At 39.8% G+C, this 23,838-nt stretch overlaps 4 protein-coding genes across 4 annotated transcripts; 2 read left to right on the top strand and 2 right to left on the bottom strand.

Annotated features, from left to right (window-relative positions):
- The first annotated feature begins 3,156 nt into the window (after positions 1 to 3,156).
- LOC128715529 (short neuropeptide F) lies at positions 3,157 to 6,965 on the top strand. Its single transcript, XM_053810436.1, has 5 exons — positions 3,157 to 3,244; positions 4,293 to 4,450; positions 4,522 to 4,707; positions 4,825 to 5,043; positions 6,912 to 6,965. Exons 1-5 carry the CDS (start codon positions 3,157 to 3,159, stop codon positions 6,963 to 6,965), a joined length of 705 nt encoding a protein of 234 aa, XP_053666411.1.
- A 5,547-nt stretch (positions 6,966 to 12,512) lies between these two features.
- LOC128715519 (uncharacterized) lies at positions 12,513 to 18,495 on the bottom strand. Its single transcript, XM_053810426.1, has 12 exons — positions 18,363 to 18,495; positions 17,184 to 18,242; positions 16,965 to 17,108; positions 16,358 to 16,852; positions 16,154 to 16,268; positions 15,794 to 16,059; positions 15,487 to 15,717; positions 14,971 to 15,012; positions 14,314 to 14,509; positions 13,394 to 14,245; positions 13,143 to 13,318; positions 12,513 to 13,060 (listed from the first exon to the last, which is right to left on the bottom strand). Exons 1-12 carry the CDS (start codon positions 18,493 to 18,495, stop codon positions 12,513 to 12,515), a joined length of 4,257 nt encoding a protein of 1,418 aa, XP_053666401.1.
- Positions 18,496 to 19,292: 797 nt separating this feature from the next.
- LOC128715521 (protein disulfide-isomerase A5) lies at positions 19,293 to 21,787 on the top strand. The gene is made up of 6 exons (XM_053810428.1): positions 19,293 to 19,319; positions 19,446 to 19,880; positions 19,944 to 20,164; positions 20,232 to 20,670; positions 20,747 to 20,888; positions 21,147 to 21,787. The coding sequence occupies exons 1-6, from the start codon at positions 19,293 to 19,295 to the stop codon at positions 21,785 to 21,787; spliced, it is 1,905 nt and encodes a 634-aa protein (XP_053666403.1).
- Positions 21,788 to 22,858: 1,071 nt separating this feature from the next.
- On the bottom strand, positions 22,859 to 23,649 carry LOC128712599 (60S ribosomal protein L24). The gene is made up of 4 exons (XM_053807490.1): positions 23,645 to 23,649; positions 23,493 to 23,568; positions 23,152 to 23,399; positions 22,859 to 22,994 (listed from the first exon to the last, which is right to left on the bottom strand). The coding sequence occupies exons 1-4, from the start codon at positions 23,647 to 23,649 to the stop codon at positions 22,859 to 22,861; spliced, it is 465 nt and encodes a 154-aa protein (XP_053663465.1).
- Positions 23,650 to 23,838: the final 189 nt, after the last annotated feature.

Below are 23,838 nucleotides of genomic sequence, written 5' to 3'. Positions count from 1 at the left end.
TTTAAAACATTTTGGATTGGATTTTAATTTTTTCTCATAAATAGTTGTTTAATTTACAAATTTTTCCCAAAAATAACTAACAATGAGTTTAATAAACACAGTTTGATTCACAGTTCAGCGATGCGAACCTGCATCCTCGGCGGACTTGGGATAACAAATTAATTTCATGAATTTTTAATTATTCAATTTTACTGCATATTAACATAATAATGCATGTTATATATTAATTTAACTGCATAACTGCAATATTTAAGTGCATAAAATCTTCGACAGAGCGAACGGAACTTTACTACTTAAGATATATTACCCACTTCAGTGATGCGCATGCTACTAATCTTAACACCTAAAGTATGATAATGGATCAACACATATGCTTATCAAAACATTAATCTGAATCCCTATGCATAGGGTGTTTTTCCTACTGTTACTTACCCCATAACTCATTACAGTATTTAAGACTTTTATTGCAGGGCCTCAATCAACTCAATTTTCAAGAGCGTTATTGTGTTTGCTAAACGTACGTAGATAACACAATTTAAACGAAGACTTTGCGTACATATTTTTAAACGTGTTCATAAACAAGCAACAAAGAGTGGAACTAAAACTGTACTATGCATATGCCTAATTATATTATAAATATTAATAATAATTTTTTAAAACATACATTTCTAACTTATTGATACTGTGCAGGCTGGGATACCATGCGTCTCCTTGGTAATGGCTGCAATTTCACCTACCACATTGTTTTACTCATTACTTATCATTACACTACCTATGTTCATTACTGTGATGAGTAGCGGCATCGTTTAGTTCGCTGTTTAACGGCGTTTTTCTTTACTAATGGAAAACTGACTAATGATAGCGCAAAACGTTACGGCGTTCCGAACCACCCGAGTGTATTTGTTATGCGGTTGGCTCCAGCACAGCATTCTTACTCAACTCATGGGAATATTCGCGCTTTGGCGCAATATCACATGACAGATGCTTTCGCTAAAACGAAAATTTGCGCTAAACAACTTATCCACAACAATGCGTTTGAAACATTATATAAAGAAGCGAGTCATGTGGGGAGCTCGAAACCAGTTATGATCAATTCAATTTGCACAGCATGCACCGTAACCGTTCCACCAATACTTTGGCTGCTACCTTGCACAATACGCTCAGATAGATACAAAAATTTTACATACAACTTTTTCTTTCATCTTCACTTGTTTCAACTGAGCGCTGCGGGAGCTTGATCAAAGTTTATGAAATAACATCAGTACCCTTGCCGCCAGGAATGCGTTCGCTCCCAATATTGCCAACACCAACGGTAGCGTTCTACAGACTAAATTGAAAGAGGTGTGAGTGATAATTTAGTAATCTATTCGCACGATTGCTTCAGCTGTACACAACTGACAATGTTTCGGAATTGATTTAATCTAACGATCTAATTGTGCTTCTTCATAACCAACTGAAATTCGTTTCCATGCGAAATTCAGACGAAACAAATCATAGTTTTTATTTTACATTTAAGGGCTTTAATATACTCTATTCTTCTTGCATATTTCGGAAAATAATCACACAAATCACAACAACGGTTGAAGTTATTCATAGGTTTATCTTGCCTAGTACAGATGATATCAGCGAGAAAAAAGAACTTCAAACTAGCATCGCTTTAAAACACTCTCAAGTCGATAAATTGTTTGGAGACATAAATTAACTACAAAAGAAGAATACTGATTCCTGGACAGATTCGTCCAACTTTCGACCAGGGAACGCTTCAACATAGAGCGTTTAACGCGCGCTACGGGTTATTAATATTTTATTGATTTTACATCATTTCCACATTTCTGATACTGATGTTATCGGGGAACTAAGGTTGCGCCTGATGTCCATATGCGCGTCTGATCCTGAGCCCGCCCAATGTGAAAGAATGTGATGCTCCGTTGCATTCAATGGGCCCCAGACGGGACCGTACCGTGTATACGGTACCGTGGTCGGTGGTGGTGGTGCATTGGAAAGCAAGCGGAACCAACTTACCAGAAGCTCTCCGTAAACGATGACAGAAGGAAGATACCTGTTGATTTTATATCCACCCGGATCGACCTAGGAGCATGTTTAGCCGTTTTCCTTTTCACCTGACCTGGCCTTGCGCTTTTGCGGTGGTTTCAATTGGTTGGTATGTGATTCTCTTTATGCGAACGATTGTTTTTTCTGAGCGTTTAGCCTTTTTTCTGTTGTACCGCCGTTAGGATCGCTGTAAAATGCTCAAGTGCGAAAATGCTTAAAAGCAACACAAAATCGAACCAGATTGCTGTAAAAATAATATCAATAAAATGATACAACAATAAACAGAAGCACACACAAAAACACACACTCTGCAAACAGTTGCTTACGGGAAAAATCTGAAGAGAAAAAACATAAATAAACAAAATGCCATGTAATCTACTCTAATACGACTATCATTGGCATCCCGAATACCCTTGTTAACGATGGGTACGTGCCGTGCGCGAAAAATGCTCCGAATGATGATTGCAGTGGCATCACAGCGGGCAGAAAACGGAAAACAAATCCACCAACGGATGCACATAACTTTTCCTGGTACAATCGTAGGTCGTCTCTGGGCGTCAATCTACCCTATGCCCTGTGTAGGATACACCCAATAAAATCCTACCCTTACAATAGCATATCCTTACAACCTTCGTAAAAACACCTGCAATTCAACTTTCCTAAACGTTTAATAGCCAACGCACCTTCGTCTAGCACAACCGAGCGAAACAAATGAAATGCACTTTTATTTGTTTCCTGTGACCCGGTACCTCAAGCCATTTTACACCGACAAAACATTCGAGACCCAGACAGATATTGCTGCATTTTTATAGATAAAGCTGTGCAAAATGGTATTAATCTAACGCGAAAGGTAACGTTTACCGGATAATGGTGACAATATGCTTGAACCGTTTGGTTCTAGGGATTGTATCCTCATTTTGATCCTTTTTAGACGCTGCCACCATGCTGCGGTAAACGGGTGAAGTTTTATATCTTTTTAGATGCTTTGGAAATTAAATGAAGCAACAAATTCGTCCAAAGTGTCAATTCGTGCATAAAACAATGTTAAATAGCTACAACCCCCATTTAAGTGTTACGTTTTTTTTTTTCGTTTCATTCCAGACTATGTATCGAATAAACCTGACCACGTTAACATTACTTTTAGCACTCACTGTAGGCAGTTTGATGTCGGAGTCGTTGCATCCATCTGACGGTAAGTGGCTGGTATTTATATTATTACCCCTTTTTTTTCATTCATCAAGATTAACGTAATATTTTGCATCTGAACACAGCACCAATGCTTGTTGATGTGGTAGCTTCTTATGGCTCATAAACTATAAAAAAACGGTGCAGCCAATCATCATACCACTTCCCATGCTGTACGAACAATAGCGTCTAAACATTCCCAAAAAGCAACTCCAAACAGAAGAAGGCGAAAAGCAGATTAGGTCTTTAAGGTTCGCTCCCGATTCCGCCTTACTTCCCACGGAACTTTCAACCATTCCACCGAGTTAAGTTTGCAGCTTCCACATTTTAACTCATTTCCCCCTATACACAATGCCGTAAGGGAAGGCGAGGCTTCACGAAAACCTCCCCGTACCCAACACTGACCGCACAGCAAATGGTCACGAGCGTGCAGGGGAGTTGTGAAGCAGGGAGTAAATTGCAGAGCATCAGTTCGATCCACAACTCCCTCGACATGATACCTGCGGCACAAGGGTACACTGCCTCAGGTGCCGTTAGTGAAACGAAATAAGGTGCTCGGGCCCGGGACGGTAGAGGAACCGGTCTAGGAGAATGGATCTTTTTGTTTGACTTTTGCAGCGTCTTTGAATTACAAATGTTGCGCGAATTTAACCCCAAACTTTACGGTGTCACCCAAGTTAAGTATTTACATCTTACTCGGCACACTTCCTCTCAGAGTACCGCACGAGGAAAAGTGATTCCCTTCCGACTGGCGTTAACCGATGAAACTGTAGGTGGAAAATACGGTGGGATTTTGCAAATAAACACCAAATGGATTTTACCCTCTCTAAAGTCATACCACCGCACACACACACACACACATACTTTCAACAAGTAAAGAAAAAAGTGCCCCAATCTGAACGCCATTGTTGTCACCTTTGAAAAGTTGCCTCCGTACGACGAGATTGCTGATTGTCTGTACATTTAGAGATAGCGAGAAAATTTGAGAAGTTAAATTAATGACAGTAATGCACGTTTATTTCAGTTAAAGCAATTAAACTGTCTATTAATTGCAGGTGCTATCAAAGATTTGTATGATTATCTGCTGCAACGGGAATATGCTGCCCCCGTATCATATGCTGATCACCAAATCAAGCGAAAGGCAGTTCGATCACCATCGCTGAGGCTACGGTTTGGAAGGCGAAGTGACCCGAGCGTGCCATTGCGTCCGGAGGTAAGACCAACAGCAATAAAAAAACGAAGCGGGTTAGTAGTCTTTCCTTTATTCCCCCCGTTCGCACGCAGGACGATGAGCTGATCGACCAAAAAGCAATACGAGCACCCCAGCTTCGTTTGAGGTTTGGAAGAAATGACCCGCTCTGGACTTCGTTCAACGAAAACGCTTTGCTGGAGGAAAACTTTGAAAAGCGTGCACCATCGCAAAGACTGCGGTGGGGCCGATCGAACCTATTCGGCAATCTGGTCAACCAGGTAAGGGCGCAAAAACCCAACCAATCGGATAATGGGATAAGACGGCGGCCATGAACATTTATGAACACGCAGAAACCGTACTCATTTCGTTTGCCAATCCCATTTTACATCCGCAAGTTCCAGCAGGACGATGTGATGCAGCAGAAAGCAATACGGGCACCGCAGCTAAGACTACGCTTTGGAAGAACCGATCCATCCTGGGCCATGTACAATGAGCATCAGCTAGCACCCGGTCAGCAGACACAGTTGGTCAATGATGCAAGCGAAAAACGGGCCCCGACCCAAAGGCTCCGATGGGGCCGTTCCGATCCTGCATTATCGAAAGATTCCTCCGAGGTAGGTCCCGCATTTTAGAAACAAGTTGAACAAATCGTTCGCAAGATATAGATATGAGATACCGGTACGAAAACAGCATATAACTGAACTGTCCCACAACATACGTCGTATGAACATTAATAATCCAATTTCCTGTCTGTCTTATTTTGGCATCCAATCGTATCGGTTTCATTTAAATAAAACCCATGCGGCTGTGCCAGTAATCAACAGTTGTTTGAGCTTGTACACTCTCACCTTCTTCTCGCTTTAATTATAGTCCAAATTTATTGCGCTTATGTTTCTATGAAGCTATCTAGTTTTTTACCAACAGCAAGTGATATATTTCAACATTTCAAAGCAATTTCTCATGCTACTCCAATATGCTGTATCAACAAAACCTATCATTTATCGAGATTTTCTTCTAATTGTTGTTTGTTCTTTTAATAAGATTTTAGTTCTTTTAGAAAACCTTGGCAATATACATTTAAACTGTCATCAATATCGAATTTAATAGAATACAAATCATGATGAATCGATTCCTGAATCGATACTGATTTCCTTAACGATCGTATCATAAAGATTGCTGTTACTGAAATTGTAGCCATTGAATTATATTTTACTGAAATTAGTTTTTTTTATAGTCATATCTGATGTCATCTCAAAATCCAATCATCTCCCAACAGATTTTTGTCAATTTAAAGCAGTTTTCGATGCGCAGTGGGCAGTTTCATACAAATGTCGCGCAAAAGCCATCGTTCTAGGTGGAATCTGCAGAAAAATATAACATCGTTTTGATTTCTTCCGCTGAGGGATTCTTGTAATACATATCTTAATGTGTAATTTACCTTTTGTTTGGTTCGCGAATGAATGGCTGGGTCATACAGCTCGAACCAAAACTATTGTGTTTTGGTTATCGTGTTTTCACACGATAAGACTGGACCAAAATCCCAAACCAAACCACCGTACCCAGGACTGACTATCCCGCAACGGGTAGTAAGGTTGTTGTGCCGATAAAGAAGAAGAAGACATTTACTGTTATTGTTTTCAATAAGTTTTAAATTCGGAAAACAATATTGAAATGATTTTCTGTAAAATACAATTGTACGGCCATGTGTGTTTTGAACTATTATTATATGTATATGGCGAATGGAGTCGCCCAATAGCCTGTGCAAAAATCTTTTATACAAAATCTTTAATAATTTATAAAGGATAATATTCGAGCAGATGGTTTCTTCTACAAAGGAATTATGTGACTGTAACCTACGAAAAGAAAAAAAATGGTAGTTTTGCGAAGTTTTCAAATCAGTTCAATTTTGATATGAGATGAGATGTTAATGCAAATGAGATGTTGATGCATTCTTCTAGAAGGGTTCAAGCTAAAATGTTGTGATAAAATTACCTTCACCAGTTTTACCATCATTTAAAAAAGCCAAAAGCTAGCATATATTTAAACCATCATTATAAATGAGACCATTTTTAATGCATGTATTCCAACCGGTAAGCAGCTTGCGCTGTTCAGTTTGCTAAATTTGCTTGCTAAAATGGCTCTCAATAGCAACTAAACACAGTATAATTCACATTCTAGCACCAACTATATTATTTTGTTTTGTTATTGATGTTGCTATTGTTTTGTTATGTTGATCAAATTTCTCATTCGGTTACAACAAAATTATTTTAAATGCCACAGTGCAAGATTGTTTAAACATACGAGCATATTGATTAAAATTAACCTTCACATTTATTAAATTCCTATTTTTGGTTTGTTTTTCGGTTACCTCAATTCATTCTTATTTGCATTGTTTAGTATGATTGTCCGTCCGTTCCTAGACAGAATATTTCTGCCCCAGACGAACTAATGAAATCACTTTTAATGCAACATCCTTCCACAGGACAAAGCGCTGGAAGCGGAAGAAAGGGAAGGCAACAACGCTGATGACAAGTAAACAACATGCACGGTAACTAAACTACCCGTATCCCATCCAGTCGTTGTCGTAGACGTCGTTTGCACATTCTCGTACCCGGAACACTCCTAATAACGAAACACAAGACAAACCAGCTGCTATATGAAGGAAGAAACGCCCTGCCACATGGATACTTTCCCTACTCTGTTATGGGTTAGCTATGGCTTTGCAGTTGGAAGCGGCTAATTCTAGAGATCGTCATAAACATAATACCCGTGTTGTCCACAATAGCATAAAAAAGCAGCTGGACATTTGTTGTTTATTTTTGCCTCCTTATCAATGGCAAATTTGGTTTTGATCAAGATGGCAACCATTTATCCAGACGCGATCGTCTCGCAACGATCTAGAGAGTAGAACATTTTCATCGAACAATTACAAAGCTACTAAGTGCAAGAATATATTAACAATCGTGTTGGAGGCTACCGTTGTTCTACAGTTCAGCAACGATTGTACAATGGCAAATGACATCTTTAACTGTAATCTTTAACTGCACACAACTTTCATACGCAAATCTGTTGAAATTTTATTGTTTTCGAAACTTGAAAAAATATGCAGCAAAATTCCAACAGATTTCATTTTCCACCAGCTAAATATTAGGTATATAGACAGCAACAGAGTACACACTACGCGTTAACGATGCGATAATACGAACCACCTTCAATGGATGTTGATTACCTTACGGCTCTTACGGTTAAAGTTTTTTTTCGAGAAGTATCGGTCTATAACACTGCGCAAAGGAAACGAGTTACGTTCATGAAAACCAAAAGAACAGTGTGCTCAACAGGCAGCATAAATGAAACTTTTATTTCATTTTTTTATGCTTTTGCCTTTTAGACACGCGCGTGCTAAACCTTGAGTTGCTTAAAGCTGGCAGATACAGACATACCTGTAAGCTTTTCCCTATTCCACCCCAATCGCGCACGAACTTGTCAATGGTTACGCGTTTGAAGTTAGTTTTCCAGAACAAAATGAAAACAGCCACGAACAGTGTGATGGCCACTTCATATCAAACATACACACCTAACCGAATCTTATGCTGCTGTTCGACATCGTGCAAAGAAATTTATTTCCATGGATTTATGTTGGGCGGTATATTAGCAGTAGTCGCATGCTATAAAGACTATAAGATCCATGGTAGCGTTCATCAGTGCATTCGGTGAAAACTTAGCTGAAACATATTACAAATATAAGCAAGTCTACTACATATTTTTAATGCATCTGCAGCCGATCGTGAAAGGATAAACTAACAATGATCATGTGTATGTACATATATTTATAAACAAATAATATATTACCTAGCGGATACAACCAAATTGTGCGCGTTAAACTTTCATTTGCTTTTGGAACATGATGACATGATGTGATGCGTATGTTGATCTTTTTTTGTGGTTTTCAAACAATTTTCCCTCCTCGTTCAGTTCTTCTGTAACCTGTTTCTCCAGACATTTAACGCCTCAAATACACAACAGCTTTTCCGTTGTTGAGCATTTTATATTTTAGTTTGTTAAATTAATTATGTTCATTACCTTCATTATCTTGTTAATTTCGACTTGATTTTTTCAACAAACTGATGTCTATCTTCCATGGCAATCACCTCGAATTCGCCGTAGTTTTTAGACGAGATGTTAACCCGAACCATGTATTGAGTTGAGTTGTGCACTGTCTAATGTTTCATTAGATCGAACAAAAATGTCATTGAAAAAAAAAGATTTATATTGAGCGACCATTTTAATCAATCAGGCAGACCAATGTGGTTGTACAAGAAAAATTGTTTGATACTAGAAAAATACGTACTGACAATTTTCTAAAGACACCGGAAAAGGAATAAAAATGTTTTGGGTTTTTATTTCAAATACAGACCAGATTTCTTAAAGCAATAAACGAGCAATCAGCATTTAGATTATGATTTAAAACTGATTTAGATTTGGAAAAAATATGAAATATCTAAACTGCAATCAATTCTTGAACCGGAGATCATACCTCTAAACGCGTTAAACACATAACGACGGATGATTTGACTTACGTAAGATTTATGCAAAATGTTGCTCTCAGTTAAACCACTCCACAATAAGCTTTGTATTGTAAATTTTGTTATGTCAAAAGTATGTTTAAATTGTTATTACTTTCGCGGAATACCAGAGAACGAGGTCATTTCGACATATAAAAAGTGTTTTATTTATTTGTTTTTGTTTTATTACATAAAGTGTGCATGTATACGCTTGACATGCACCTTACAACCTTCTACAAATGTTACGAACGGTTGAGAACGGTGATTGTAAAAGCAGCCATAATAAAAACACTTTCTTCGAGAAACATGAAAAGTTCATATTGCGAACATCTTATGCAGAGTTTATGCGCGGTGGAGATTATATTGAAATTTGCTTCTCCACACAACATAGGTACACGTAATTTTAGCCTCACGAAATGCAACCGCCACATTGTGTATTGCTACAAGTTACCTTTAGTTTAGGAAATTGATTCCAATGTTGACTTATTGCGTACATTCGCTCAAAAAACCACGGCAATTAAATGCATCATAATACATACGTCATAATGAGGACATATTCTACTGAGTTCAGTTATCAGCTTTCACCAAAACCAAATGCAGTGGACTGCATCTAATCAGAACTTATTTATTACAAACACCGAAAGGCATTCTATAAATGAGAAATAAGTGTCCCCAGGCGAACTATTTAGTATTGTGACCGTTTCACAAAGGTCAAACAATGGGGAAGGTAAGGCGAAACCTTCAAAAAGTAAATAATTACCTTGTCATGACCAATCACTACCATTAGCCCGAAGCCGCGACAGCCTCCGAAAAAGAAGAGCATGCCTGTTATCATGATATCGTGCACATGCTTGAACTTGTTACTGATAATATTCAAAAAAAACATTACTTATACAAAATATTACACAAAATTGATGATTTGTTTAAATACCATTTATATCAATTTGATTCCTGATACAAAATATATATATATATATATATATATATATATATATATATATATATATATATATATATATATATATATATATATATATATATATATATATATATATATATATATATATATATATATGTTATTAATTCATTAATCTATTACGACGGCATGTGCTGTATTTTTAATGCCGTTTGTGCTGAACAACAAACAATTCGTACAAAGCAACACCTGAATTCGGTTGAAATAATTTTCAATTTTTAATTTTTTGTGTTTGAATTTAAAAATCATTCAAAAAATCATGCATGTATAAATTTTTATAATTCGAGATTTACTATCGACGTTTAAATATATTAATAAAGTAAAGTGAAGCAAAGAGCAGCTTTTCAGTGCGATAAGCAACAGTTTGAAAAGCTTTCTACAAGCATCTCTATAGAAACATCACCTCATGATGTCTAATCAAAGTTTATACCTCTCTGGTGGCAGATAATCTCAGGTCATCAATTGTCTTAGCTTATTGGGTTTGCTAAACTCATGTTATATTTAATTGCCGCCATTTTCCATATGTCTGACGCAATGCTTGGATTCATTTCACACTTTTTCAGTACAGTGACCATACAGTGACGTCCCGCTCCAATCATCCGTGCTTCTCTAACAGTGCCACACTGGCCACCAACTACCACAATTACAATGTGGTCGTCTGGTGTACAACACTTTAGGGAGTCCTATGTCTTTCATCACGTTCCGAAACGAAACCAAATCCTCCTGCCTGTGAACGATGCTATTTATTATTTTATTATGCTCGAGCGCTTCCTGTGCTGATGATGAGGCCAATGTGACACTGCAGCACCATTGCCGGCAGCTAGGCTAGCCCATGTCCTGCACTTGGGTGCTTAGACTAAATTCAAGGTACCAAACTGTTGTATGGATCTGTGTATAACATTTCCCCGTGTACCGGAATTCCCTCTCTGTTACTATTCTCCATTTTTCAGCTCATGATCGTGTGTCGCTCGGATCATTTGGTCTGCTTACAGTTTACGCCGAGAAGCTGTAGCTAAATAACACATCTTCTCATTTCCCTTCGGCGGTTCAGCTTACCGGAAACAACGCTGACTTAGCCAGGAACTGCACTTATGCACACCTTTCAGTGATAATACCTTACATCGTCATCCACCACCTAGCGGCTGCTGTCGACTTTTAATTACTATTTAAAATCTAATCAACAGACTTAGACTCTATTTTGTGTACAGTTTGGTCACTGGTCAGTTGTGTGAATTGGTATGGATATCGTTTATTGATACAGACCAAAGGCATTCGAGAGAATATATTATAAAAAAATATTTTATACACATGTTGATGAACTACAGCTTCCTTGATTCTAATCATTACTATAATTGAAAAGAAAAATGTTCTACAGTGAAATTGAATAAAGACGGTATCGATTTCGAATACCATTATCACCCCACATTCGACTTCATCTTACTTACCACGCACTCGACGATTGCTACAATCGTATGTAGATTTGAAACATGCTGCTTCCGGTACAAAATAACATGGCGCATTCCTGCAATTCCATTTCTCATTGAATATGGCAGGACCAATCAAACCGGAGTAGCACACTATCTCGAGCGGTAATTTGAACCAGTGATACATTACAGGGAAACAAACCTTCCAAGGAAAAGTGACCAGGTGGGTGACACGGTTGTGTTCGGCCAGTAGTCAGTGAACGGTTTCGACTGCACGCGCTTTAGTGAGAAACCTTGCGCTGAATAATGCCCCTAGCTACAGTCCTGATCAATAGCAGTCCAGCAGAGTGGCGATTGCAATTTCCGGCTAGGCAATCATTCACTTTTCATTTCGACAAACTTCCAAACCATTTTGGGTGGCCTTTTCGTTGTCGTAACATGTCACAATTCTTTATTTATGCAATGTATTGGACAAAATTACAATAAATTCTCGTCGTGAGCCATCTATCATTTAAAATCACGGCAATAAAACATAATAAAACATAATTAATAAAATACGCAACATTGGTACATAACACTCAAAATTGTGGGCAATCCATATGGTTCGAATTCTAATTTATTCTTAGTTTACATAATAAAATAGGTCCCCTAAATGTTCGTATTTTAAAACAATTTAACGCAAGATATGAAAATCTAATTCATACTGAGATTTACTGTATTTAACATATTTATTTATTTTCATACTTGTTCAACAGAAGGAATTTCGGAGTTTGGCAACTTCAACTCTCTCTCTCTCTCTCTCTCTCTCTCTCTCTCTCTCTCTCTCTCTCTCTCTCTCTCTCTCTCTCTCTCTCTCTCTCTCTCTCAGGTCAACACAAGCCAACAGAATCACCTATATCACAATACTAGATTCAATCGTTTTCCAATTTATAAATGACAATGCATGTCGTACTTTGAATAATCGGAAAAAGCAATAAAATAAAGCAAATAAAAAGATAAAGAAATAAAAGACACTGTTTTGTTAGTTGTTATAGCTAATATCACTTTCATTTTATTATTCGCATCATACCATCTACTGTTCCTTCAACTCACGTACAATCAATAGACTATAATAAACATACTTAGCGAATATTGCTACTATTGTTGACACTGTTCCTGTTGTTTTTCATGTTGCCGCTGTTTTTGTCATTGTTACTATTTGCATTGATGCCTGTGATCGTAGCTTCACTAACCAACGGTACACCGAAAATGTTTTCCCACAGATGGCAAATGACACTAACGGTGCTTTCCTTCGCCGTTGGTGTAGCAAAATCAAGCCTCCACGTTTCATACTTGTCCTCCTGCTCGTCTATATAGTTCAATCGACACGACAGCTCGTTCACGTCCTCCAGCTCGACAATGTTTGTCATGAGTTGAGCAAATTTAGGCTCCACAGGATAGGCTGCACTTTCGTTAAGCCATCTGATGTCCGGCGTTAACATCAGACGGTTTTCTGTTACTAGCAATGTGGACAACTGTACGCTTTCCAGTTCATCATGCAGTAGTACATCACAAAAGTTTATTATCATTACCATTTTCACTTGCTCATCTTTTGCTGCTTTCTTTAATTTGCCGTTCAAAAGATGAGATGGTTCGTAATCTACGGTACAATACTGCGGCAGAGGGTTTTCTAAAAGCAATCAAAAACAATTATATTTTCAAGTGAAAAGTGCCGAACAAAACAATTGTTCATCCATACAGCTATAACCTACCATTGAAAAACAACATCAGCTTATCCGTTCGAAGAATATCCTGAAGTATGACGTGTACTCCTCCAATAGCACTTATAATAAATTTTATTCCTATCTTCCACGGCAGTGATTGAGCTATTCCAACGCGTTCAATGGTCCCGGAAAGGTGCTTCTTTAACCACGTAGACGGATCATCACTGAGAAAAGGCCGAAAATAAAAAAAAATACTATCAAGTAACCTGCGAACCATCTTGCAGCGAAGCGGTTTTTACTTTTCTGCAGCCACTTTCTTCATTATGTAGAACTTTGTAGACGACATGATGAACAATCCATCAAATCCGGAAGGCCACTCTTCGACACGATTGTCGTCGAAAATCACGCAGGATACCAGCCATTTCAGCGATTCTTGAACATCCTCAAACAAATTCTGATACAGGTACAGCTTTAAGCGATGATCGACGTTGGCATAATCATTGTAGCTGTAACGTATAGGTTCGTACATTTTTTTCAGCAAATTGTCATCCGATTTTCCTTTCGGATTCTTTGCCATGAGCATATTGGTGGACTGGAACAAACCCCCCAGTACGCTGGTAAGCACGGAACTGTCCGCCTTCGATGTTCCCCCACTATTTGGTGGCGGTACATTTTCGTTAAACTCTTTACGATCATCCATTGATTGTTCCTGCGGTTTACCTTGCTCAGTCAGAACAGATTCCTTTGCAGCGTGTTTCAAAGCAGAACCGTCAGATGATATTCCTTGGCTGGATTCGTATGCCGTACATACACTATCCGTTACTGAACCTGAACTGGAACTCTCAGTCAAGTTTACATTCGTAAGGAAAGTTTTTTTGGTACCGTGAGATGCCTGCTGTTTCAATGCGTTAGTACTTTTAGCCATCAATGCGTCTTCCTTGGCACTCTCCTTAGCAGTATTGCCAAACGTATGCTTTGAAGTGTCATTCAAACTTTCATCCAACTTAGATTGTATGGCGGCACTCACATCTGCATGCTCTAAATTACCACCCATGATTGACTCTTGTCTCATTGAATCCACACTACAATCGTTTATCGTTTCGAGGCCAGCAATGCGGCGTTCTTCGGAGGCTTTTCTACTGGGATGATACCTAGGAATGGTTGATAAGCTTTTAGTACAACTTTGCTTGACTGTATGCTGCATTTATATAGAACTTACCCTCGATCCAGCACCTCAATGCTGCTCTGACTTGGGTTACTCAAAACTTCTATATCGCTCTCGTTGCCTAGCAAATCGGCATCTCGATCTCGTTCTGAGTTGGTACTCCCTGCAACACTTTGATTCGAATCGCAGGAACTTCCCGGTTGTGATATTCGGGAAACAGATGAAGAATCATTGAATGATTCGCCGGATTCTGAACAAATTAAAGCATGGTCATTAATCTTTTATCTTCGTTTAATGATGGGAAAATGATTGTTTTTATCTATCACAATTAGTTCATTTCCAAAATACTTCCATGAAGTGGATTAAAAGTCTACATAAAACTCAAATAACAATTAGGTTACTACAATTCGATGTCAAAAATATAAATTACTATTTTTTACCATAAATTAACCCGCGTCTCGTCGGTAAACTGCTACTGTATGTAGTTGCTGGATAATCATATAGAAACCATGCATATGGTTGTGATGCATTGCTGATCGATAATTTAATCTTATGTGAACAGATAGGATAAATAGGTTAAATGTAGCAAAATGAACGAGTGAACTGTGTTCAACAATCCTTTAAAGCTCTTTAAAACATTACACTCCTTCCGAGATCCTCCAACAATTGTTCAAACATGAAGTGATGAAGTATCGTTAATCGTGTGCTTACTTTGGTCATTTTTCATCGGTGATTTCCATACTTCCGGATGCACTACAGTTGCATACACACAAGCACAAACACCGCATATCAAATTCGATCAATATAATTGAACAGCGCATAGAAAGTGTTGTTACAGTTGTTAATTTCAACCACATTCCATTTGTTATAGTGTTGAAAGTTGTTCATCAAGTCGTGCAATTAAAAAATAAAAACAAAATAAACAAAACATTAGATACCTTACTTTGCATCGATTAAAATGTAGTTCATTTAATCGATCATACATGTAAAAGGAATTGAGGGTATTAACAAACGTGTTAAGAATATTTCAAATGTAAAAAATTAATTGTTATATGGATTACCAGTGGTTATTAAAAGAAAGGAATGCGCAATCAAGTAAGTCGTAATTATACTACAAAACCAGAAAACAAACTATTGAAGCGATTGAGGAGCTAAGCGATTCAGTGGCATTAAATGCAACAAACTTTTTAATCGTAACCATAAAAAAAGATCAGCATTCATACGTACCTAGGCTATTTTTCGATGAACTATTATGCATCATGCTTGGATCCAGTATATGTATACCAGATGGTCCGGGTACTGCACTTGCAACGTCAATATTGAACCCTGAAGCACTTTCTACGGCTGTTTTGCTATGCTCACCACCACCTGAACCGGAAGCAATTACCGCATCCTTCTCTAGCTGCTGCTCTTTTATCTCAATGCAATAGCCTCCGAAGCATTCTGGACATTGTAGATCTACAACGCAAAGAGTTAGATTTAACAAAGTTAGATTAGATTTACATATGCAAACATATTCAAATCGATGGCTTACCATCAAACATACGCTTTGTATTTACTTCACGTGAAAATTTGGCATTGCAGACTACACATTTGTATAAACGCTGATTCATTTCGGACAGCGGTCTCTGGGATAGCATATTACGAAGTCTATTCTCCAACAATTGACAATCATGTGCGTCCATGTCGTACACGCGTTCCCTTTTGTCACGTTTCATAGTGTCAAAAGTTAATGTTATCCGTGACGAGGTGGATCTTTCGCATGATTCCAACGTTTTGATTCCCCAGCGTGTTTTTGTTCTGTGAAAAGGCAGAAAACAGTAAACATGAACATGAACAAAGATGGCACAAATACTGCATCGGCATCGATGGGAGATGGCATCGCAACACTCACTTTCCGACAACATCCTTCTCTTTGATACTCCTGTCGGAAACTACGATTGATAAATCTGTTTCGTTCCCCCGCGAGGAAACGTGATATAGCACTTCATTATCTTCAACTTCCGACTCTGAAACAAGAGTAGTAAATTTAAATGAATTAAATTTAAAAAATAAACTTGAACGTTAAACGTTTCTTAATGAACAAACTTGAACTAACCTTCATCTACATCTTCATGATTTCTGTAGATATCCGTTAAATTCAGCGACCCCTTTGTGCTCGTACCAATTGTTGTATCCTGATCAACCGATTCGTATTTCGTATCATCATTATTTCCGGGGACGCTTTTGTAGTCAGAGGTCGTAGTTCTAGTTTCCGATAAAGCATCATGCTCGACTGGCGATACTTTCAAGGGTTGTATTTGAAACGGAGCTCGTTCATCACCTACCGGAGTACTGGTACGTTCTGGTCCGACATGTTGATCTTTTTTATGCATTTCGGTTATAGGGTCTATGGATCCCGGTGTCTGCTTGTTGAGTTGCATATTTGTTGGCTGATAATGTGCTACGCTTTCATACTCCTTGTCCATTCCCGGGTCAAACCCAATCACGTTTTTAACCAAGTGACCTGCTTGACTTTGCAACCATTCACTTCCATATTGGTTACGAAGTTCTTCCAACGTTCTTTTCGTCTCCAAATGTTCACGATTACTTTCTGAGAAGTATGTAATAATTATTTTATGAACCAAAATGCTCTTCTGCTACCTCTTCTATTTAATGTAGCCCTCATCCTAGATTTAAAACCACTTCTATTGAAAGTTACTAACCTGAGTGAGTTATCATAGAATTTATTGCTTTGCTAGCGTCCACCGAATGTTTTCTGGCGTTGGTATCCTCAGTATCGCTCTCCGATATAACAGCACGCCTTACTCGCAATTTCCTTTGGCTTATAACAGACTGGTTCATTTGGTCTAATTAAAACAACAAAAAAACAGAAAAATCTTGGTACATTTTCATCATTCTTCATCAACCAAAGAAAAAGTTACCTCTTTCATCTCCTTTAAAGCTTCCCGCCGGAGGATCATAATCTCCATCTCCAGCAGCTATTGTGGTGGTGCTAGATGCGGGAGTGTTCCGTCCGCTTAGATTTAAATTCGAGCCTGTTACTGCATTCGGTACCAATATTGCTTTGTAGCTGTCGTAATTACCGGTGAGTGTCTTTTCGTACCGAGAAAGAGGTTCGTGGTCCAACATAAACTTTGTGTCGGAGGTAGCTTTATTGAGATAGCGTGCGGTTGCCTGGCGATGCTTCGGATGACATGCCAGCGGATTCTCCAATAAATTTACACTACGCAGAAAAACCAGTGTACTCAGCGGTAGTAATGTGCCGTGGTCTACAATAAAGTTCCCGGACAAGTCCAGCTCATTCAAAGAGCACGACAAGCAAGCCAATCCTTCCAGATCTTCCAGAAAATTGTTCGATAGCAGCAAAACTTTCATCTTGCGCATTGCATCGATGTGAAAGATAGGGATTTGATTGAGACGATTGTAGCTAAGATTAACCACCCGCAAATTTGGAAGACTTCGTAAAGCGCACACATTAACAAGTTGATTATGGCTAAGGTTTAACACCTCAAGCCACGGTGCATATTCCAGTGAACAATCCACGTAGTCCAACATGTTGTAGGCCAAGTTAAGACTTTTTAGCGAACGCCATTGTTTGCTATCGGCAGCTTTGTCGCCACCACAACACAACAGTACATCGACTGAGTCTGAAATGCTTCTAATGCAAGTTAGATCCTGCAGCTGGTTTTTGAAGTACTGTAACCCAACGATTTGATTGATCGGAATCTTCTGCACCTCGAGCGTGCGTAGGCTGCGGAACTTGCTAATATCCACCGCAAACTCGTACGGGTCATCATTGATGAACTGGTTCAGGCTCAGAATAACTGTTTTCTGGACGAAATCATACACGAACTGCAAGTCCCGAAACACGTCCGATTTGGCATTGTTCGGTTTCACCACTTGAAAGCTTTGGGGCGGAAGCGTTTCATTTTTGTCCACGATTAAACTAAACGAATCGTTCAATGCGCGAAGCAGCGATCCTGTAAAGATAATTGAAAGTGTGCGTAAGAAAACGTCAACCCCGATCACCTACATGCATTGCAGCATGATCAGACGATCAGTCTTATCAATCCGATGCACAAGGAATCGTTCAACCCTACCTGATAGAGATAGTTTGAACTGTGAGTTCAACACTTTATCACCGCTTTCCTTCAAAAGCTTTGCCAGCGCTGTGATCTGTGTCGGATCCATTTTCGTCTTCTGATCTCGTCCTCCGCACTGGTTGATGATCATGCATAAACTCACAGGTGTAACAGAATTTATGTTCAATGTGATTCATTCACCGTTATACGTTTTGCGGGACAAGCGCTAACAATCTGATTATGCATACACCTACACCGCATACAAGAGAAAATAACTTTACTTATGATTCATTCTGTTCTGCCAATTGGTGAAAGAAGCTTTTATATAATTTCTAAAACGCAGATCATTTACATTGGCTGCAAGCGAATTCCACATACTGAAGCAATGTAAAGAAAAAACAATTTCGACACAACTCACGATCGCGGTAGTAAACTCACTCTATAAATGTTTTCACTTCACAATAACCTTCATTCGAATTGCAAAACAAAGAAGGCCTCCAAGTGCTTGCTCTCCCGAAATCGAATGCCCTGTAACCTATTTACACACTTTGAATCTTCGCGAAATGATCTAGCTCGACAAAAGGGTAAAGGGAAATATGCACAGACAAGCGAGTAGATGTTTATGTTTCATCAAAAATAGACTACGAGTGAAAAATATGGACGACGATTCCAAAACAAAACTACCAACACACTCGCACAGTTTCGCTTCATTCGCTTGCAGTCAGCTGCTTTCAATTCGCAGCTGTCAAGATACTTCCAGGCAAGTCTGACTTTACCGTACAAAGATGGCGCCGCGTTGACGTTTACATCGAGGGCAACAACGGCAAAACCGGCTATGTGGTATTTTTTATCAGGAAAAGTGGTTCTCTAGGTTAAGGGTTTGGCTGATAAGCACGAGCGTTGTTGGCTTGTTTGTTTAGTTTAGCTGGGTACCCACGCATCTTCATCATGAAGCTATCTGTTTCCATTTTTATAGTAAGTGCCAAATTATCGAGCCGAATATGCGGGTTTGTTTGCGACCAAAGCGACGCTACGCCTACGGTTACTTCGCTCACCACCATGTACGGAAAGTATTCATGAATTGCTTTGCCATATTTCCAGATAGCCACTATTGGCATATGCTTAGTGCATACCAAATCGCAAAAAAGTCCCGTCATCGACAACATTGCGGATATGAAAGAACTGAAAAAACTGTTTCGCACAAAAACAAACGTACTGATACTGTTCGTGGCCGGGATGAAGGAAAACAATGCCGTACTGGCTTCATTCAAAGAGGCTGCCCAAACTGTAAAAGGTCAAGGAACGATGGTGCTGCTTGATTGCAATCACGCCGAGGTGAAGAAAATCTGCAAAAAGCTCAAAGCCGCTCCTGCGCCATTCGCACTGAAACATTTCAAGGACGGTGATTTCCACAAAGATTACGATCGGCAGCTAACGGCAACGAGCATGGTGAACTTCATGCGCGATCCCACCGGAGATCTGCCCTGGGAAGAGGATCCAATTGGTGTTGACGTGATGCACGTCCCTGATGCGGTGGTAGGGATTTTGAATTTCTGACTTGTTTTAGTGTTCGTCCTTTCAGAGTAATTTATTTTTCAGACATTGGGAAAATATTTGAAAAAAGAAGTTAGACCAACGTTGGTGATGTTTTACGCTCCGTGGTGTGGGTTCTGCAAGACGCTCAAGCCAGAGTTTTCAGCTGCTGCTACCGAACTGAAAGGACGGTACGTGCTGGCTGCAATCGATGTGAATCGACCGGAAAATTCTATCATTCGAAAGCAGTACAACATTACCGGGTTTCCCACACTGTTATACTACGAGTACGTAAGATACGCATTCGCTATGTTCATAAAATATTGGTATAATCGATATGTTTTCTTTTTTTAGGAACGGTCGCATGAAATACACGTTCGAAGGTGAAAATAACAAAGCAGGAATTGTAGCCTTCATGAAAAATCCGGCAGCCCCTCCTCCGACAAAACCAAAAGAACCGGATTGGTCATCCGAAAGCTCCTCGGAAATTGTGCATCTCACAGTGGGGAATTTTGAACCGGCACTGAAGGATGAAAAATCGGTGCTGGTAATGTTTTATGCTCCCTGGTGCGGCCATTGCAAGAAGATGAAACCCGAGTACGAAAAAGCGGCCGAAATCATGAAAGCCAAAAACATTCCTGGCGTTTTGGCGGCCCTCGATGCGACTAAGGAAGCACCCATTGGCCACCAGTACGGTGTGAAAGGGTATCCGACCGTCAAGTACTTTAGCAATGGGGAATTTAAATTTGACGTAAATGTGCGCGAAGCTGATAAGATTGTTAAATTTATGCAGGTAACATCGCTATCCAGTTAATGCTCTCAATTGTTTGTCAAAATCATGCGCTTCTACTTTTATACTTTTATTGCAGAATCCTACAGAACCACCACCACCTCCTGCTCCGGAAGCACCGTGGGAAGACGAACCTTCAGAGGTGGTACATTTGAATGAGGAAACATTTAAACCATTCCTGAAGAAAAAGAAGCATGTGCTTGTGATGTTCTATGCGCCATGTAAGTTTTAGTGGACCTAGTCCGCAAGATGTTCTTCTTCTTTATCGGCACAACAACCTCAAGAGATCTAGGGCCGGTCATTTTTGGCTTTCTATGACTTTATTTACCCGTAGCTGAATAGTCAGTCCTACGTACGGGGGATTGGACCGGATGGGATTTTGGTCCGGTCCGTTCGTGTGAAGACCGACGCCGCTACCATCATGCCACTGGCCCCCTCAAGATGTCATTGAAACTAATTATTCGTTCACAAACTTACAGGGTGTGGCCACTGTAAACGAGCAAAGCCGGAGTTTGCTCGGGCGGCAGAACATTTCAAAGATGATCCCAAAACCGAAGTGGCAGCAATCGACTGTACCCGCCACAGTGCCGTTTGTTCAACATTCGAAGTTCGTGGATATCCTACGATTAAGTATTTCAGCTACCTTAAAACAGTGCGCGAGTACAACGGTGGCCGGACGGAGACTGATTTTATTGCCTTCCTTAATGATCCCAACGCTGCCCCTACGAAGACTGATAAATTAGCAGAACCATTTGGTGATTTTCCTGGCTCTGAGGAGATACTCATCCTAACGGACGCAAACTTTGACGAAATGGTCAAACAGGAACCAAATCTTTTAATCATGTTTTATGCCCCTTGGTGTGGCCACTGTAAGCATATGAAGCCCGATTTTGCGAAGGTAGCTCAACTGTTAGCTAACGAAAAAGTGTCCGCCAAGGTTGCTGCCCTAGACTGTACGGTACATACGAAAACAGCAGAACAATTCCAAATACGAGGCTATCCAACGCTTAAGTTTTTCACCAATGGACAATTCCAGAAAAACTACGAAGGTAAACGCACCGCGCAGGATATGTTGCAGTTTCTTCGATCTGGTGGATCATCACCAAAGGATGAGCTGTAAAACGATGATCACCTTCTGGTCTAGTACTTTTGTTCTCTATTTGTCGATAAAACTTTCTTTAGACGGGTTGTTTGCGGCATCAAAGGTGCGGAAAACCATTGTGTCCATATACTCACTCAGTTTGGCCTACCTGTCCCTGTTGAAGGTTGGGCAACATATTTCTACCTCTTGTCTTACATTTCTCTATATTGTATTTTATCAAAGTGTATATATTGTCGTCTTTGTGTCACGTAGCGTAAAACTTCATGTAGAAAGCTGTGCAAACGTTAATTTTTGAACATAACAGAAACTTCACTACATCCAATTATAAATATGGCCTTTCTCTGTACAATGAAAGAACTTCCAATTCTCAAGGCAGTGCCTTCTTTGGTGCGTTGTGGTCCAGAAGGTTCAATTTCATAGCGGCGGCTTCCCATGGGATTCGTTCATCCAGCAATGTTAAGAACACCGAAAAACATTAAAAATGCCGTTTGTAAAATGTTCTTAAGTGACAGTCCACTCGACCACTCTGAAGAACGATCGAGACAAAGTGCTGATAGCTGCTTTTATATGCACAGTATTCTAGTATTGTCTTTAGCTCCCCAGATCGCTTGCTTAACGTCTGTTGTTAATGTGCTTTCGATATCCAGTGGAATAAGGATAGTCATATCCTATCGGGACTCGTCACTGCTGTCCGGTTGTGACCCACATCGTTCCTCCGCATGCACAGCTTACTATTGCAATTATAGATTGACTAAGTTAAAAGAAACCTGAAATAACCTCCAAGACTTTCCGAGGCGAAGAATAATGGACAGTTGGACTGCAATTAATTAACCAAACTACAATAACCCTTCCTACGTCCGTAATTATTCCAAGTTCTTTCCTTTTAAGTAAGTTCAACTCAATTATTTTCCACATCCACCATAACCGACGGGTGTCTGTTTTCTTATTTCATACTCCCAATATTACATTTTCCACCTGCCCGACGTGACCAAGCTAAGATGGTACAAGCTTAATGGGGACACACAATCAACATATCGACGACGAAATGTTCTGAGGTAAGAGATAAAAATGAAACCATATTCCCATTGTTTATCGCTTTCCTCCGACGCGTGGTGCAGCCTTTTGCGAGACCTTGGCAGCCTTCGTTTTCTGCTGCTTAGGATTGGGCTGAGCGGCTTTCGGCTTCTTGTCGGTCTGCTTGGCCTTCTTAGCTTCCTTGGCAGCCCTATGAAAACAATGAAAACAGCGAATTAAATTATGCAGTTTTCAATAACAGACATCATCAAAAGGGATTTTGGTCGGACCGTCAACATAAAAAAAATAATTAATTTCTCGTTGTATGGTGCCGGTTCTATCGCGATTACCAAAACAATCCTACTTACTTGATTGCTTGTTCACGTTGGGCTTTGCGAACTTCGGGCTTCATGTTTCGCTTCGCCATAATGTCGGCAAGCGACGCACCGACGATAGCACGCTGGAACTTTTGCGTGCGGCGGGTGCGCTTCTTAGCGGCTTCCTCCACAATACCCTTCTTGTGCTTGCGGCGGTACAGCACCGTCCACTTCACCTTGCGCGGGTTGCGCTTCATCAGGAACGAGCGCTCACATTTTTTGTTCAGGAACGTGAACGTCTGAAAACAATATGAGCACGAGCTGTATCAAAAACATTGGACAGGCATAGAAACCACCACTTTGCCGACGGAGGAGGATCTCTTCACACTCACCTTTCCATCGGCTTTGACAAGAGTCTTACCGCTGGCGGGGTAAATTTTGAACCCACTGAATGCACACAGACCGATCCTGGAAAATAGAAACACACGTTAGAGACACCATTTAACGAATCCGCTACCGCAAACTGTCCTGGAAGGATATTTACTTCATTTTTACAGGCCGCCAACTAGCTTAGTTTCACAAGCTGCTTGTTTCCCTTCGAAAACGTGTGCAGAAAAGAACCTGCGAATGACAGGGCTGTCACGCTGCTGCCAACATAGCGGACCGTAAACCAAACGCAACGCTTCAGAAACGCTTACAGTTGTCACACACTTTCATTATCCTCAGTTGCGTTGGTAT

Source organism: Anopheles marshallii, chromosome 3 (genome assembly GCF_943734725.1).
Source record: "Anopheles marshallii chromosome 3, idAnoMarsDA_429_01, whole genome shotgun sequence".
NCBI classification, from domain to species: domain Eukaryota; kingdom Metazoa; phylum Arthropoda; class Insecta; order Diptera; family Culicidae; genus Anopheles; species Anopheles marshallii.
This window is presented reverse-complemented; position numbering and strand designations above follow the sequence as displayed.

Excerpts from the sequence above, each read along its gene's own strand:
- LOC128712599 (XM_053807490.1), bottom strand. Across the intron at positions 23,400-23,492 it reads TTGTCAAAGCCGATGGAAAG|ACGTTCACGTTCCTGAACAA; the intron begins GTGAGTGTGAAG and ends TATTGTTTTCAG. Across the intron at positions 22,995-23,151 it reads CAACGTGAACAAGCAATCAA|GGCTGCCAAGGAAGCTAAGA; the intron begins GTAAGTAGGATT and ends TTGTTTTCATAG.
- LOC128715529 (XM_053810436.1), top strand. The coding sequence starts at position 3,157 with ATGTATCGAATAAACCTGACCACGTTAACATTACTTTTAGCACTCACT. Across the intron at positions 4,708-4,824 it reads TCGGCAATCTGGTCAACCAG|TTCCAGCAGGACGATGTGAT; the intron begins GTAAGGGCGCAA and ends TACATCCGCAAG. Across the intron at positions 5,044-6,911 it reads TATCGAAAGATTCCTCCGAG|GACAAAGCGCTGGAAGCGGA; the intron begins GTAGGTCCCGCA and ends ATCCTTCCACAG.
- LOC128715521 (XM_053810428.1), top strand. The coding sequence starts at position 19,293 with ATGAAGCTATCTGTTTCCATTTTTATA. Across the intron at positions 19,881-19,943 it reads TGCACGTCCCTGATGCGGTG|ACATTGGGAAAATATTTGAA; the intron begins GTAGGGATTTTG and ends TTTATTTTTCAG. Across the intron at positions 20,889-21,146 it reads TGTGATGTTCTATGCGCCAT|GGTGTGGCCACTGTAAACGA; the intron begins GTAAGTTTTAGT and ends ACAAACTTACAG.
- LOC128715519 (XM_053810426.1), bottom strand. The coding sequence starts at position 18,495 with ATGATCATCAACCAGTGCGGAGGACGAGATCAGAAGACGAAAATGGAT. Across the intron at positions 15,718-15,793 it reads TACAAAGCGTATGTTTGATG|ATCTACAATGTCCAGAATGC; the intron begins GTAAGCCATCGA and ends TTTGCGTTGTAG. Across the intron at positions 14,246-14,313 it reads ATTGAGGTGCTGGATCGAGG|GTATCATCCCAGTAGAAAAG; the intron begins GTAAGTTCTATA and ends AACCATTCCTAG.